This window comes from Ursus americanus, chromosome 33 (genome assembly GCF_024610735.1).
Source record: "Ursus americanus isolate L20-20 chromosome 33, mUrsAme1.1.p, whole genome shotgun sequence".
NCBI lineage: Eukaryota > Metazoa > Chordata > Mammalia > Carnivora > Ursidae > Ursus > Ursus americanus.
The window spans coordinates 7,369,065-7,386,068 of NC_142159.1; the positions used below are offsets into that span (position 1 = coordinate 7,369,065).

The 17,004-nt window shown below is 54.0% G+C and overlaps 1 protein-coding gene across 1 annotated transcript; it reads left to right on the forward strand.

Moving 5' to 3' along the window:
- The first annotated feature begins 289 nt into the window (after positions 1-289).
- On the forward strand, positions 290-16,985 carry PEF1 (penta-EF-hand domain containing 1). Its single transcript, XM_045782258.2, has 5 exons — positions 290-425; positions 9,071-9,386; positions 13,540-13,695; positions 14,189-14,332; positions 15,960-16,985. Exons 1-5 carry the CDS (start codon positions 402-404, stop codon positions 16,187-16,189), a joined length of 870 nt encoding a protein of 289 aa, XP_045638214.1. The 5' UTR covers positions 290-401; the 3' UTR covers positions 16,190-16,985.
- The last annotated feature ends 19 nt before the right edge of the window (positions 16,986-17,004 follow it).

Consider the following 17,004-nt stretch of genomic DNA (forward strand, 5'->3'; position numbering starts at 1 on the left):
TCCGGCGGGCGGAAACTTACAGTGACGAACGCAACTACCCACTATCAGGTGTCCCATTTGCCAGGTTAAAACATGGCCACCGCTACAACAACCGACCCAAGCTTCTCACTAAATACCCATGCCTGAGCAGCCCTGGGGCCTAAGCTAGGGCAGGAAAGGGAGGAACAGCCCCTCCAGTAAGCGAACGAGATTTCCGGAAACTTTCACCCAATCTTTGGCTTCTCGGGCCTGTCCCTGAGGCACCCGACCGCCGCCCTAGAACGTCACTTCCGTCGACCCTTGCGCCCAGGATTGACAACGGGGGACATCCAATCAGAAGCGGGCCCACCCCCCAGGCCCAGGCGGGGCAGGCTTAGGACCGGGAAGCCCCGCCCCTCGCCAACGTGTGACGTCGAGTCGCCATGGCCAGCTACCCGTACGGGCAGGTGAGTGTGTGGAGGGGGCGGGCGATTCCAGGTAGGGGCCTCGCCGAGTCCAGGCCCGGACCCCGCTTTGCTTTCTCCTGGTATTCTCCGCGCCCTTCCCACGCTGAGGTTGGCTTTAGCGAGGTCGCGCGCGGCAGAGAAGGCGAAAGGGCCAGTCGGTCGCGCCTGTCTCACGTCACGCCGGACTACAGGTCTGGGAGGTCTCGTCGCGCCCCCTCTGACGTCGCGCCCTTGAGGATTTGGGGACCTTGGACCCCACGTAATCAGGCTGGTCTCTGCCGGGGCCCCACACCTTCTCAGGACTCCCGCGGGGGCTCCCGGCGGGCTCAGCAACGCCAACAGAACGTGTAGAGTACTGGTTTCGTCAGCATCGTTCGGGGCGTCAGATAAAAATACACCCCTGACGTACTGTATGCGAATGATCCGGAGAATCTGTGGTTTCCGCAGGTTCCTCGAGTGACCTTGTTTACTTAGTCTAACACCTCCATTTCACGCATAGGAAAAGTGAAACCCAGAGAAGACACAGAACTTAACCTGCAGTCTCCGGGCAGGCAGCAGAACCCGGAAGCTGTCAGCAAATGCCTCTTCCCCGCTCCCCAGCCCATTTTGATCCATCCAGGAACACCACAGCAAAGTGATTCTGTGGCCAGAATCCGTTGTTGGATGACAGATCGGTAGAGTGGTTCAGTTAACTTGGAGGCAGAAGAAGGTTCACACCTTGGCTCCGTCACTTAAACAGTTATGAGCCATTAAGCAGGGTATTTTGTTTTTGTGAGCCTAAGTTTCCCCCTCTGTAAAATTGGGCCCAATAATAGGGTCTACTTCAGAGAGTTGTCATGAATAGTAATGAAGTCACGCTTGTAAAGTATTTGGTACTTCTAAGAGTGTAACAGTATTTTAGTATTTGGATTTTTTTCTCGACTCCTAGAAGGTCAGTGCCAGGAGGGTCCTCAAAATCGTACCTGTATTTTAAGAAACTGAAGCCTAGGGAGGGCTCCTGAGTTGCCCAAGATCATACTAATTTAGGAGGTAAAACCCACGCAGGGAAAATTGGAAAACAAAATTATATGGGATATTAGAAACGCTCAACTGAGTACAGTCACATGCCAAAAGAATGGTGAGGGAGTGCAGCCCTGTATGGCTTTTGTACATAGTATTTGGACCTTTTTAATCCCAGTGAAGAAGGCCCAGTAAGCATGCTAGCAGAGATTATTATCCCCAATTTATAGCTGAGGAAGGAGCCCAAAAAGGTTAAAGTGGCTTGCCCAAGGTCACAGTATAGCAAGTGAGGGAGTGAGGCCAGGACTGTAACTTAGAACTCCTTTCGTTTCATACTTAGCAGAGGTAGACAAAAAGAGGCTAGCATGGGCTGAGGTTAGTTAGGAGGAAGTATAACCTAGCAGGGCTTCTGAAGCTTCATTTCATTTGTTGGGTATTATGAAATGTTAATAGGTATTGCTAATAGAGGAGGAGTCTGTGGTTAAATAAGTTTGGGAAATACTCTGTGAAATACAGCTGAATAAGTTTGTTCAACGTGAGGCCTCTCAGAATTCTTAACTTGTTAATATGCTTTGTAAATTTGCCAGAGAGGGATAGAGTATGCAGTATTTCTTAAACTTATTTAACCACGGAACTCCCTCCCTTCCCCAACCCCCTTTTTCTAAAATTTCTGGTCATTTTTTGGTAACACGAGTATTCTTGAGGAACACAGGTTGGGAAAACATTGCAGTGGTGCATTGGATGGTCTGTATCAGAATCACCTAGGAGCTTGTTTAAAAAGCACACTTTTAAACAAGGGTGCTGGTGGCATAGTCAGTTGAGCATCTGACTTGGTTTTGGCTCAGATTGTGATCTCAGGGTTGTGAGATATGAGCCCTGTGTCGGGCTCTGTGCTCAGCCCAGAGTCTGCTTGGGATTCTCTCTCCCTCTCCCTCTGTGCCTGCCTGTCGCACTCTCTCCTCTCTCTCAAATAAATAAATAAATCTTAAACAACAACAACAAAAAAGAAGTGCACATTTTGGGTTCCACCTCAGACCTATTCTGTGCCCAGGAAGGGCCCAGGAGGCTACATCTTAATAAGCTTCTGGAGGTGTTTTGTATGCATGCTAGAGGCGGTGACATAGAAATTAAGAGCCCGAACTTCCAGGTTGGATACAACTAGGCAGTATTCTACTTCTAGCACTTAATAGTTGTATGCCCTTGGACCAATCATTAAAAAGGGAGGAATACTACTTCATAGGGCTGAAATGAAGACAGACTGATAAAGCTCGCAGCGAGCTTGGCACATTGTTGATAGCAAGTGTGTGCCAGGGCCTGGTGGCGGCCCTTGCGGCTGTGATTGCTCTTATGCCCCACGGCCTGGGCTTCTGCTCAGAGCGAAATACTGAAAAGGAGCATGGAGAGAAATGGGTCTAGAATAGAAGAAGTGGTGCTTTTATCCCCCACCGGTGCAGCTTCTGGTCCAGGATATTCCAAGGAAATACCTGGTTGTTTCAAAGCATCCAAAGGCTTAGTGCTGCCTCCCCTCTACCCAGAACATAGCCTTGCAGGATTCCAACCTATTGTTAGGAGCCAAAACTAATTTTCCACTGCCTCCAGCCCCGGGGTCCTCGAGCATGGCCTGGGTGTTGGAGTAGTGAAACTCAAGTACCCTGTGGTCCTGGGTCGGGGAGCCAGTTTGATGGGTTTCAGTGATTGAGAGCTTAGTCTCTGAGACTGAGAGATTTGGCTGCACATCCCTGCTCTGCCATTTCCTCACAGAAATTTCTTGCCAAAGTCCAGGACTCAATTTCCCCTTCTTTAAAATGGGGTCATAAGAGTACCTATTTCAAGAGTTACTGTAAAGATTAAAGGAGATAATCCATGTAAAGTGCTTGGTGTGGCGTTTGGCATATAGTAATACTCCAAGGAAAGAGTGATACAAATAGATAAACTGTGGAATCAGTGTGATAAATGTTAAATGGGAGTAAGTGTAAGGTACTGGGACAGCACAGGACGGATGCCTAACTAAGCGTGTGCGGGAATAAGGCTTCTTAAAGGAGGTGACATTGAAGCCAGAAGCTGAATCACCAGTAGGCGTTAGCCGATTGAAGAAAGTGGAGGGAACAGCGCGCACAAAGGTCAGCAGATGAGAGCCCGTATTTTGGAGGAATTTCAGGAGATCAATACCAAGTGAAGAAGGGGAAGGGACTAAGAAATGAGACCAGAAAGGTAAGAAGGGGCCAAATCCTCAAAGACTTTGTACGCCTTTTGGGGGAGTGTGGACTTCATCCCGACTAATGAGGGAGCAGTAGAAGAGTCTTATTTGTGCTTTGGAGCTGGTGCCATGGGGCACTGTGAGAATGAACCGAAGCAGGGGACGCTGGAGGCAGGGAGGCCCGTCTCAAAGCTGATGAGGTACCCTTGATTAGAGAGAACGGCGGCCTGGTGAAAGTGGATTTGAGAAGCGTGTGGGAGGTAGGATTGAGAAACTCAGTGCCTAATTGGGGTGGTGGAGGGGAGGAAAGAGGAGGTGCCCAGGAGGGCACTAGGGCTTCAGGTTTGGGGGACTGGGTGGGAGGTACCATTCACCGAGGTGGGGACACAGAGGGAGGAATAGATTTGGAGGGAAGGTCCAGGAGGTGGTTGGTTACGTGGCTCAGCAGCTCAGGAGAGAGGACGCTGGACAGCAGGATTTTGGAGCGTCAGCACACAGGCGGTAATTGAAGTCTTGGGACAGTTCTTGGCCCAGTGTTCATTGGCTGCAGGTTTCTGGCCTTTACATATTTGAGGAGGCTCCGCTGGCGAATGTCCAGATCTCTTCTGTCTTCTTGATTGTTTAACCCCTTAGAATGTGCTTTGTTCTCCTCCAGCCGACGCCTGAGGGGCAGCGGCAGAGCACAGGCCTCTTTTTGCAAGCCTACGCCCCTCCCCATCAGGACTCCGCACAGACCCAACTTTGATATCTCTGAACTTCACGGGGGTCTTGGGGGTAGAAGAACGAACCCTGGAGCCAAAAGAAGATAGGGAACTTCCTAAGTGGGTTATTTAGGGGGAGGGGAGCTCCCCACCACTTGCGGGAGTGCGAACAGATCCGAGATGGTGCCGCAGAGAGTCCATCGTCTCCCAAGAGACTCCCTTGCAGCACTGTGCCTCTCAGACTGGGTCTAGGTGCTGGGCTGAGAAAAGAGTAGGGTTCTTCCAAGTCTCCCTGATCTCCGGGCTGGAAGCCTCTGAAAGTTCACCTAATCCAGCCCTTCCCCCTTCCACCCTGTCCACTGTAGACATCTGTCGCGTCGGTCAGTTACGTTGAGGACAGTCCCTGTTCAGTCACAGTTGAGGGAACAGAGCAGAGGGGAGTAGCGTAGAGGCCCTGTTCTGAATCCCAGCGCCCCCATTCTGGCTGCATCATCACAGGCATGCTCAGAAACTCGGGCCCTTCATTTTCTCATCTGTAACATGGGGTTAATAGTGCTTCCCTCGAAGGACTGGGGATCAGTGGGAGCCTGAGGAACTGGAAGCACATAGCAGAGCCTCAGGAGAATGGTATTGCCCCCCCCACCCTGGTGTATCAGATGTAGTTTGTGTGCCATCAGTAAGGGAGGGGCGCCTGGTGGGCTCGCTCAGCGTGGGTGCGGAGCTTGCGACTCGCGATCACGGGGTTGAGTTTGAGACCCACGTTGGGTGTGGAGATTATTTAAAAATAAAATCTTGGGGGGAAAAAAAAAGACCGATGGATAGTTTTCTGTGATGCTTCAGAAACCATGATTGCTGCTCTTCCTGTCTACCTGCCCTTCTCTTTCTTTCTTTCTTTCTTTCTTTCTTTCTTTCTTTCTTTCATTCATTCATTCATTCATTCACTCACAATCTTGTGTTGATCAACATGAAATGCTCTTGGAAAAAGTCTCGAAAGGCTTGACAGCGTGGAGTAGCATCAAAGAACAGGGAGTCAGGGACTCCGGTTTTCATGTCTGGTTCAGACCTTCACTAGCAACTCAGTGACCCTGGAACCATCGTCCCAGACTTCCTCCCCGGCCTGGGTTCTGCCTCAGTTGGTGGCTCCGCTTCATCTGTACACTCTGGATACCTGAGTCATGCTAAACCCTTGCCTTTCCGTCCCCCTCCATCTCCTCCCTAATCGAATTAGTCGTCAAGTCATGTCTAGCCTATCTCTGAAATAGCTTCAGAATCCATCCTGTTCTCTCCGTGTCTAAGTCCGCTGTCTGGCGGAAGCCCTCCCTGCCTGGCACCTGGGCTGCTGCCTCCCCCGCCAGCTCATCCTCCGCCCCGCTGCTGGTTAATTCTCGAAACAAGGCTCTGATCGCGTTCCTCCTCTCCTGAAAACCCTTCTATGGCACTCTCTTTCCTCAGGCATAAAGCCCAAAGTCTTCAGAGTGGGACTCAGCTGTTCAAATATTTATGGAGGCTTGCAGGTGCCAGGCCCTGTGCTGGCCCCTGGGGACCCTGATGAATGAGGCCCAGTGTCTGGCCTTGGGGCGCCCACTGTTGCGTGGAGGAGACACAGACAGAAAGTACGTTAAGACACCAGTAACTCACCCTCTAACTGAAATGCGGCAGGAGGGGAGCCTGGTCAAGGGAAGTGTAAAGAGCCTGCCTTTCTGGGGGCATTCTTGCCCCGCCCCTGCTTTTCAGCCATCCCCCCACCTGTCTGCGCTCACTCACAGGCCTGTGCCTGTCTTCTCCTTCCTGTCCAGAATGTCCTTTCCTGCTTTCCTTTTGGGGAATGCCTAGGCATCCTTCAAGGTCAGCTCCAGTATCACTCCTGCCTCCTCCAGGAAGCCTTCCTTGACCCACTTCACGCATTGCTTCATTTGATTGCGCATCCACCATTCAACAAACAGAACAAATTCCTCTGTGCCTCCTCGATAGCATTTAAGTAGACTTTTCTGATGGCACCGATCAAACCATATCCAAATCACCGATGGGACTCTTAGGGACAGGCCCTATTTTTTTGCGCCCCATGCCTGGTACGGTACACTCTCTAAATGCTTGCTAGATGAAGTCATTGCGGTTGCGTACCTCAGTTTCCTCGTCTGAAAAGCAGCCTACTAATAGCTTCCGCTTTTCTGTTACAGGACTATTGGCAGGATTCTGCCGGTAGTACCTGTGTGTTTGTCCAGGCGCTCTGTCCCCTGTATAGGTGAGGGCTCTAACACAGGGCAGGGAGGAGAGGGTTTGGGGGCCTGACTGTGATCACGGGAGGGTCAGAAGCCCTGCCTAGAAGCACCAGCTGTGTTGGTTGAGGGGCCTTTCCCAGGGCAAAGGCCTGGGCCTCGGGTGCCTGAGGCCAGAGACAGTTTACTGCTTTGTTCACGGGGCTGGTTGTGGAGCAGCTGCTTCTTGGCTTGGCGTCCAGCCTGTTCTTTAGGTGTGCCCAGACTCTGCAGGGTCCCCACCGCCCTCTCCATCCTGCGCGGGCGTCCTGTGCCCTATTGCTTAAGGAAAGAGCACCGTAGCATGGAGCAGCGGGAGTTACTGGGCCCAGGTGTCGTGGGACGTGGTCTGGCTCCACCTCTGCCTCCAGCTCCGTGCGACTTGAGGAGGTCCCTTTCCCTCTTCTTAGTTTCCCCGTCCAGAAACCGAAGGGGTTAGACGACCACCTCCCAGGCACCCCTCCTATCACATTGCTCCAGTTCCCTTGGAATCTTTTTCGTTCGTTCTTCGTCCCAGCTCAGACGCTGCTTTCTCATGGAAACTCCCTCGACTTCACCCTCTTTCCTTTCTGGTTCAGGGCGCACGGCTTGTGCGTCCACTTGAAACACCCGATTCCTTATGCTGTTTTGTGAGATGTTTTGGAGAGCGCGTCCATGCCTCTGCGGTTAACTGGGAGCTCCTTCAGACCGTTTCACACCTTAAACACCCCCTCCCCAAGAATTGACCTGGCCCAGGGCTTTGCTGCTGCTGAGTCATAGCACAGCAGCCAAGATTTAGAGATCCTTTGCTTTACGCCAGGCACTGTTGTAAGAACGTGTTTCTCATATCAGTGGTTTTCAGACAGTCTTTCGAGTCATTCTGAGGCATCTGCAGAGCCCCCTCAGGATCAGGCAAAGGAGGGGACCCTGCATGGTCGGGGCTCTGGCACCCCCACCATGCTTCAACCGAAGCCACTTTCTTTTATCCGTTTTTAAATTTTTATTTTATCAGAAGAGTCTTTAGCTAAAAGTTAGACTGACAAAATTCTGCTGCATTTTTGTCTTGTCATCAGCAGAGCGATCCAGTGCCGGAGAGATTACTGTATTTTACTTGGGAAGGAGCAGGCTCGGAGAGCTTAAGCCAGGGGCCCACGGTGAGAACTCAGCTGGCGAGTGCAGAGTTTTGAATTGAGATTGGTCTGTGACTTCACCATAGAGAAGTCTTGCTGCCAGCTCTGGCGGCTTCCAGGGCAGCAGAGCGCCCACCGTGCTGAGTGGGGAAGGTGGAAGGACCTGCTTCCTGCCCCCCCCCCAAGAAGCCCCCCTTCCTTGAGCCAGCAGACGTCCTTTAGATGAAGTGAGTGTTTGGCTTCAGCCTTGAGGGAAAGTGTCCCAGAAGCTATCAAACATGATAAAAAGAGCAAGTCCAGGCTCTCAGCGGCGAGGCCACTCGTGTGCCTTCTAGGTTTATCTAGAACATGTCTAGATGGTACCTTCCTCAGAGCCAGGCGCAGCTGCTCCCCGTGCCTGTGAGCCTGGCCTGTCTGCAGCCGTGTTGGGGCTGCGCTCTGGCATGTAGGCAGTTGCAGTCGCATGCTGAGTTTGGGGATCCCTGGCTGGTGGTGTGGGGACATGGACAAGAGAGGGAACGCCCCCTTGTCTGCGCTAATGGACAAATGGCCTGGGTCCCGGCCGCTCCACACAGTCTTTCTGGACTGGGGTTTCCTCCTGTGTCAGAGTGCTTCACATGACTGGTCTCATTTCGTTCACATACCAACTTGGGAGGTAGGCACTGTTCTATTCCCATTTAGAACAAAGGATGTTGAGGCTTAGAGAGGGGAAGTCATTAGTCCAGTCAGGAAGTGGCAGACCTGAACTCAAACTGGTCTTTTTGACTCTTACCAATGGTACCAGGGTGCCTGAGGAGCAGGGTGTCCCCTGCCTGTCTCAGAGTCACGAGTGAGAAGGGGTCATGCTTTTGTACCTCGAGCTACTCTCGGCTCAGGAAGACATCCTGCACATGAGCCCATGCTGCGGGTATATTACTCGTGATTGACAGGCGTCGGGGTGGGGTGGAGATCGCATCTGCACTGTGACTTGTCCAGGTAGAGATGGAAGTAGCACAGGGTGAGGGGTTGGGGCTGATTCATTTGCCTCCTCATTCACCCATTAATTAATTACTGAGTATGCATTCAACACGGGGGGCTGCGGAGAAAGTGGCAAACCAGACACGATCCCAAGCCGTTATAGAGCCCTTTGGTGTGACGGAAAGGGGAGCCAGGAGGGCAGGATTCCAGCCCTGACTCCACATGTCATTGGTGGTATGATCTTGGGTAGGTTTTCTCTTCTCTAGAAGCCTCAGGTTGTCCATCTGAGCAATGAGGTCATAATTCCAGCCCTGTCTTTAGGATTAGTTGAAAGAGTGGCAGTGGCCGGGCTTTGTAACTATAAAGTGTCATACTGTGGTTGTGTTCTGGCCTTGCCATTCTGACTCATAGTTTGCTCTTCTTGCAGGGCTGCCCAGGAGCTGGAGGACAGGCGCCCGGAGCCCCTCCAGGCACCTACTACCCTGGACCCCCCCATGGTGGAGGGCAGTATGGCAGTGGGGTACCCCCCGGTGGCAGTTATGGAGGGGGTCCTGCCCCTGGAGGGCCTTATGGACCGCCAGCTGGTGGAGGACCCTATGGACACCCCAACCCTGGGGGACTCCCCTCTGGGACTCCAGGAGGACTCTATGGTGGAGCGGCCCCGGGGGGCCCCTATGGTCAGCCGCCTCCGAATTCCTATGGTGCCCAGCATCCTGGGCCTTATGGACAGGGACCTCCTCCAGGTAAGTAGGGATCTTGGACTCCAGGCGCCTCTGACCTTGGTCTGAGTTCTCCAGGGCCCATCCTTGCCCTTCCCGCGGGTGTGCAGGCAGCCGGGTCTCTGGCACCCTGCATCTTGCCTGTCGCTCCCGCTTGCATCAGCAGAATGCGAAGTCTGCAGGTTAGCTTTGCTGTGGAAACTACTCCAGAATCACTTGGGCTGACGACAACAAGCATTTCCTTCCATTGCTTGCTCGCACTTACTTACTCTTGCTTACGTGTCAGTAGCTGTGCATCTGGCTGCTGAGGTTCTGTGCCACGTGTCTTGTCTTTCCAGATGCGGGCGGAAGGAGCAGCCCTTAATTGGGGTGGGCTGTTCTCATGGCACGGAAGATCGGGAGGGTTAGCAGGAAAGCTCAGTGCCTCTTAAAAGCTTCTGCGTTGAAGTACATCTCTTCCAGTCCTGTTCTATTGGCCAAGCCACATCCCCTGCTCCAGCCTGACATCGGTGGGATGGGAGTGGACAGTCTGTCCTGCAGGGGCTCTGCAAGCCGCCAGGCAGTGGAGGGGATGGGCAGCGCTCTTACAGGGGAGGGAGAGGCTGGGATTAGCAAGCAGCTGGAAGCAGTGTGCCGTGGGAGAGCCCATCTCTGTGTGAGGGAGACTGGCCACTATATATAGAAAGGCAAGAGAGTGCAGTTGTTGCAAGCCTGGGCTTTTGGGATCTGGCCACATCCTGACCTGACCGAATTATTTCACCTCTTTACGCCTCAATGTCTACAGCTGTAAAATGGGTGAATGCCACTCCCCGACAAGATCATTAATAAGGATTCGATGAGAAGGTGCAGGTAAATGCTGGGTACGGTAGGAAGGGCTTAAAATGCAATATTCTGTGAGAGGACTTATTCTGGCATGTTCTCAGCAGAGAAGTATTCCGCATGTAATGTGGTAGCACTTGTGGTGAGGGCCTCATCCCTGAGAGATAGTGAGGCAGCAGCAGAATGATGGGACGCAGGGAGGGTAAAGAGCAGAGATGCCGAAGGTGAGGTACTGGACAAGGGGAGGACAGGGTGGGGGAGGGGGGCTTGGAGATTCACTGGAGGGAGAGATTCTTGGTGGGGGCTTCAGGCTCCTTGAAAAGGACTGAGTGACCTCAGACAGGGGGTCAGGGAAGGTGAGTACCTAGATCCCTGTTTCCTCCCAGACTCATTCAGTCGGCCTCTTCACAGAATGCTTCTTCCCAGGAGACCAAGCCCGCAGTCTAGAACCACTCCGGTGCACCTGCAGGGCCTCCTGGGAACGGCCCCGTGGGGAAGCTGCCACAGCTTAGCACGCATCCCCAGGCAGGTGGCCCTGAGGGAGCGCGTACACCCTGGAGGTTCCAAACACTGAGTCAGTGGCATTTATCTTGTCAGAGCCCCGAGCTTCTGGCTGTTTGCTTTCAGCTCAGCAGCGTCGTGATGGAGTTCCTCAGCCTTCTGAAATCTTGTCTGTGAGCCCGCATGAGGTCAGTGCAGGTAAAGGAGCCCTCCTCTGTGAGGCTTATCCCTGTGGGGCCCGAGGCCAGGGATCGTCTCTGGAGCCGCAGAGAGAGGAGAGATGTGCCTCCAACTGTTAGCTGCTCCCATCTGCAGCTTCCTCTCACGTGGCCTCCGTGGCCTCTTCTCCAGCGCAGCTCGTGCCTCCCTGGAGCTCACCTGCCTGGGAGTCACCTGGGAGGCCCCACCTCAGCCCCACTGGATGAATCCAGGGTCTAAAGTGTGAGTTCCACTGCTCTGCCAGACAGATTTGTCCATGGGAGGTGCCCCCCCACCCTCAGGAAGGATCCTGAAGGTGCTCGAGACCCCGTGGGCCTTTCCAGCCTCCACACCTGCCGTGGACTGTCCCCGCCGTCCACCCGAGTCCCGTTGGAGTTCCCCTGAACACACTCTGCCCCTGCTGCCTGCTTCTCTTCTTCCCCTCGCAGCTCTTTTCTCCTCCTTTCAGACAGCCCTTCCTCTGGGAAGATGTGCCCGCACACGTTGTCAGGCCCTTTGCCAAAGCTTTATTTTGCTGTTACCTCAGTTACACATCACACAGCCCTGGAAGTAGGTCCGTTTTCAGATGGGGCAGTCAGGACTCAGAAAATGGAATCATTTGTCTAAAGCCACACAAGCTAGTGAGGATCAGAGCTCTTTGCTTCCAGAGCCTGGGCTCTTTCGTGCAAACTGCCTTGACCCCATGTCCCAGGGACTCTCTTGCCCGGGGCCACGGCCCTCGCTCCCTGTGGCACAGCTGCTCTTTCAGGAGGGCGCTGTGGGACCTGCTTGGGTTTCCCATCCACGGAGGTCAGCCTAGGCCCTCAGTCAAGCAGACCTTCTTTGGGCCTCACCGTTGGGACGAGGTGGTGGCTTCTGTCCTCCACCATGGCCCGTGGCTGCCTCTGAGGCTGCCTTGTGGGAAGGAGACTTTTGGTGGCCAGTTCACTCTGTCGGCTTTCCCACACTGTGTAATTCTGGTGATAGAACTCTGTGCTTCTCCACTTTCACCTCCCACCCCTTTTTCACCCTGCGTGTCTTTCCAAATGAAAGATCCTTTCCTCCACCTCTGACAGACACACGAAGCTGTTTGAACCGCAGTAGCAGCACCGATGGTCAGCAGTGAGGTATTGCTTAGATTGTACTGGATGCTGACATCGGGCTTTTCATATGTGATGTCTTCACCGTAACCTTGTGAAGTAGGTACTCCTGTCCTCACTTTGCAGATAAGAAAACTGAAACAGAGAATTTAAATAGACCAAGGCCACAAATGCGGGAGCTGGGACTTGAACCACAAGGCCAGCTCTGGCATAAATGGAGCACCTTCCCTATCTGGGTCTGGCTCCGTGCTAGCCCTTGGGGACTCGGAAATGAGTTAGGCTTGTAGCTTGCCCACAGCTTGCTCCAACTCTAACCTGGAAGAGGGTAGAAGAAATCATGTACACAGGAGATCAGGTCCATAAGAGAGAAGGGGTGCAAAGGAGAGGGGAAGGAAGCCTGTCCAGAGATGGTAGAATAGGGAAGGCTTTATGGAAGGAATGGCATTTTATTTGGGTTTTGTAGGGGGACAGGAAATGATGCAAAGAGATGAGGGAGAAGGGGTCTGTGGCAGGGAACAGTGAGTAAAGCCTCCATGGTGGGAATAAGCAGGGATGGCAAAGAGCGAGTCTAATGCTTCATCTGGGCTGGAACAGAGCTGTGAGGGGGACAGAGTGGGAGAGGTGGGCAAGAGTGGACCACATTGCGGGGGGACCTGGCATGCTGGATTAAGGTTGCTGGACTATTTTGTAGGCAGTGGGGAGCCTTGAAAGAATTTTGAGTTGAGGCGGGGGGGGGGGAAGGGGTTAGAACCGAGCTGGATTTTAGAGATCACTCGGTAGCAGGCGAAGAGTGGTGGAGAGTAGCTGTAAGGGTGATTTGGCTACGCCTTTTGGTTTGTTACAACAATCCACGTGAGAGGTGTCGGAACCCGGGCAGGTGTATAGCAGCGGGGAGGAGGTGCGGAACTGGGCAGTCCTCTGGGTGCATGCGGGTGGGGAGGTGTCACAGATGTCTCCAGAGAGCTTTGGGGATGGGGTCATGCATTGGAGCTGATGGGGAACGAGAAGAGGTGGAGTTCCGTGGCCATGTACGCTCTGGTGGCTCCTGATAGAATGTCCACTGTCTTTGTGTTGGGGAAATCAGACATGGGTCAGACCTGGTTTCCACACCAGAGAGCCCCCTGCTGCTGTGACTCTCAAAATATCTGTTTCTGGTCTGTGCGTGTCAACGGCTCAGCAAACATTTTTGGGTTCCAGTCTGTGGGGAAGAGAGAATCCTTCTTTTCAGAGCATTCTTAGTCAGCTGGAAAGTCCTTATTCCCTAGAAACTTAAGATCAAAGAGAGAAGTGACTGGAACACTGTAGGAAGAGCCCAGCAGATTCATGGGGTAGAAGCCAGCTATAGATACTTGTTAAGTCTACGCTCGGAGACTCAACTCTGAGCCTTCATCAGAGTAAGGCTGTTGGCTTGATGGAAGACGGGGTAGGTGGACTGTGAGGCTTTGTGGGTAAGGAAAACCTGTCCCCAGGGAGGCACCGAGGCTGGCCTTCCCCAGCATGTCTTCAGATTGGCTTTGAGACCGGTTTCTGACTCTTCAGGTTTGCACCCCTTCCTATAGGTGGCGTTCCTCCCAATGTGGATCCTGAGGCTTACTCCTGGTTCCAGTCCGTGGACTCCGATCACAGTGGCTACATCTCCATCAAGGAGCTGAAGCAGGCTCTGGTCAACTCCAACTGGTCCTCTTTCAATGACGAGACATGCCTCATGATGATAAGTGAGTCCTAGCCGGTCCCTGTGGGCTGCGGGCTCGAGGTGGGGCCGAGCCACCGGATACCTGACGGTGGGTGGGCCACTATTTGGAGGAGAAATCTTCCAGCCTGGGAGGATTTCAGGCAGGAAGTTGGGTTCAAGGTGAGATCCTCTAGGCTGAGAGCTCTTTCCCTTAGATCTTCTCTCAACTTCCAGACCCTGTTCACAGGCTCAGTTTTCCATTCTGCAGAATGGGACTCCCTGCACTGGTAGCAGATGGCACAGAGTGGGGTCAGCTGCCAGATGTGCAGAGAAAATGCAATTCTGGAAGGGCCAGGGCTGAGGGTGGCCAGGGGCGGGGGCTCGTCCCCACTTGATGAGACTATGTCTCGGGTACAGCCCTCTGGGCCTCAGGCCTGTGGTTCTGTGGGGTCTCCTCCTCTGGCCGGAGTGCTACCCGAGGACCCTTGGCCGTCAGTCTTGAAGCTTTTCTTCCCTCCATTCCCTCTCCACCCAAGACATGTTTGACAAGACGAAGTCAGGCCGCATCGACGTCTATGGCTTCTCCGCCCTGTGGAAGTTCATCCAGCAGTGGAAGAACCTTTTCCAGCAGTATGACCGGGACCGCTCCGGCTCCATCAGCTACGCGGAGCTGCAGCAAGGTGAGGGCTGGGGCACAGGCGGAGCTCCCCTTCTCAGGTCACCCCCTGTGACGGGGATGCCGGTGTATTCTCGCCTCTGACTGCCAGATGCCCGGGTGCACTGTAAAATGCTGCTCTCGGCACAGGCCCACTGCCCATCCTGTCTGTGATCTGGCTGGGGCGCTGAGCCAGGATCCAGGGCAAGGGAACACCTGGTTCTGGGATGAGGGCTGGACTCCCCTCGGGACGGCACTCCTGGCGGTGCTGGCTGAGGTAGACCTGGCCGGTGGGGACCTCGGGGTGGGAGCTCGGCAGCCCAGGGTGGCTGGTGTGGCTCTTTCCTCTCTGGTTTCTAGCATGCTGAGTGGAAAGAGCCCTGCACAGGGACTCAGAAAGGTGGTTTCTGTTGCCAGCTTGGCTAGAAGGCCATTCCTTCCCAACTGTGGGACCCAGAGCACGCTAAAAGTGACAGTCGGCTAAGATGACCTGAGGTCACAGCTCCAGGTCTGGTTCTGATGCTGACTTTAGAAGATGGGCGGTTGGTGGGGTGGCAATCTGACAGGGAGCTTTGCCACCTGGGAGGGAGAAAGGGCTCCCCAGAGAACCGAGCCCCTTGTCCCAGCCATGGATTTCAGTAAAACTAAGGAGCTCTGTGGGTGGGGGTGAGCTCACTATGGCTGTGCCCTGGTTGAAGGGAAAGGACATGACCTGTACCGATCACTTCCTCTTTCGCCCGGTCCTGTCATGGAGATTGGTAAGGGTGATACTGTCACAAGAAAATGTACATTTATTGACTGCTTGCTGTGGGCCGGGCACTGTGTTACATCATTCACTCCCCACGCGATAGCTACTGTCTGTTACTCCCCACTCTTACGTGAGGGATCTCTTCTTACTGCCCTTTAGCAGATGAGAAAACCAAGGCTGAGTTCAGGCAGCTTGCCTAAGCAAAAGAGGAGCTTTTAGCCTGGGCTGGTGGATATGCAGAGAGGAAGAAAGGAAGCCCCCCAGGTGGGGGGACAGGGTAGCACATAGGCCGTGACCTTAGAACCGCGCAGCACCCTTGCCTGGGGAAATGATGATGATTTGATTCGTTTAAAGAAATAACACCGAGGGCTAGTTATGTGTCAGGCACTGTGCTAAGTGCTTTACAGGACCCCCTCTTGTAGTCCTTACTAGAACCGACAAGGTAAGTATTAGCCCCACTTTGGAGATGATAAGACAGAGGATTAGCAAGGCTAAGCCACTTGCCAAGGGGCTGTCTTGACTCCAGATCTGGCCTTTGTCCTGTCCTCCTCTGTGCCACACTGCCTCTCATGGCCGCCCTGGGCAGGGGCGTCCTTCTGTAACGCAGTTGAGTCACAGATGAGCGTGGCTAGCCCCGTGTCATTCTGGGACCCTGTGGGCTCCATTGAACAGAGAGTCATGGAGATTTGGAGAAAGGGATTGGGGCTTTCCAGCTAAGGGGAGCATCCAGACAGAGCCCCTCTTGGGCTCCCGCCATCTCGGACAGACCCTAGGGACTTCTGTCCTCTCTCTGTGTTGGTACTCCTCTCCTCGAAGTCCCTGCGCTGCCGGGCTCCACAGAGCTGGCTGATGGCGGTGCTCACGGCAGGGTGTTGTGTCTGCTCTCTGTGCCCCTCCTCCGCAGCTCTGTCCCAGATGGGCTACAACCTGAGCCCCCAGTTCACGCAGCTCCTGGTCTCCCGCTACTGCCCGCGCTCCGCCAACCCCGCCATGCAGCTAGACCGCTTCATCCAGGTGTGCACCCAGCTGCAGGTGCTGACTGAGGCCTTCCGGGAGAAGGACACCGCCGTGCAGGGCAATATTCGGCTCAGCTTCGAGGACTTCGTCACCATGACAGCTTCTCGGATGCTCTGAGCCAGCCCGTCTGGAGAGAGTGGAGTGTGCCAGGGACCTTTCCTGGCTCCTGAAAGTGGGAGAGGCGTGTGGGCCTCTCCTCTTTTCCTGCCCCTCCTAGATAAAGATTCTCCCTTGCCTGATGCCGCACTGTTTCCGAAGAGGGCCAGGAGTCCCGTGTCCCCGTCACCAAATCGTGGGGACCTGGGCTGAGGCCACACAGGTAGTGGCCTGACTTAAGAGAGGACTGGAAGCTGAGTGTCCTTAGAGCCCTGAGCATTGAAATGGCCCAGCCTTGTGGCAGGAGCACATGTCAGTCACTGCAGTGGAGCGAGTAGTGTCCAGTCAGCTGAGCTCCAGCCTCCAGCTGTCCCCTCTGCGCCCTGACACCAGCGGTAAGTGTCCGACAGCCTCTTGCCATTAACACCTGAGCCCCCTCACCCATACCGTCTTGTCCGATGAACCCAGTTTCTCCAAAGTGGAAGCTAACCAAGTATGAGAGGGGTTTGTGCACGGGACCAAGTGGCTCGGGTTCCACCAGCCCTGCACCCCAAGTCCACGCGTGTTGACTTCTAGCTGCCTGGGTGCCGTCCCTGCTCAGGGAGCTCGGATAGTCTGCTCTCTGGGCATCCTTGGCCAGGCTCCCCTTCTGCAGCGTGGCCTGCTCCCCTGCCTGCCATTCTCTGCTTGGCTTCAGTCCCCAGGGGACAGTTGCCTCCTCCCACTGCCAATGCTCTTTTTTTATTTGTGTTTTTTTTCCTTTGGGGCCAAAAGTTCAGTGAAACTGTAAGCTTCAATAAAAGGACAAAACTCTGGAGTCCCATGTGTCCCATCCC

Bases quoted from the DNA above. Each gene is read 5' to 3' on its own strand.
- PEF1 (XM_045782258.2), top strand. From the start codon at position 402: ATGGCCAGCTACCCGTACGGGCAG. The intron at 426-9,070 runs GTGAGTGTGTGG...CTCTTCTTGCAG, and splicing joins CCAGCTACCCGTACGGGCAG to GGCTGCCCAGGAGCTGGAGG. The intron at 9,387-13,539 runs GTAAGTAGGGAT...CCCTTCCTATAG, and splicing joins TGGACAGGGACCTCCTCCAG to GTGGCGTTCCTCCCAATGTG.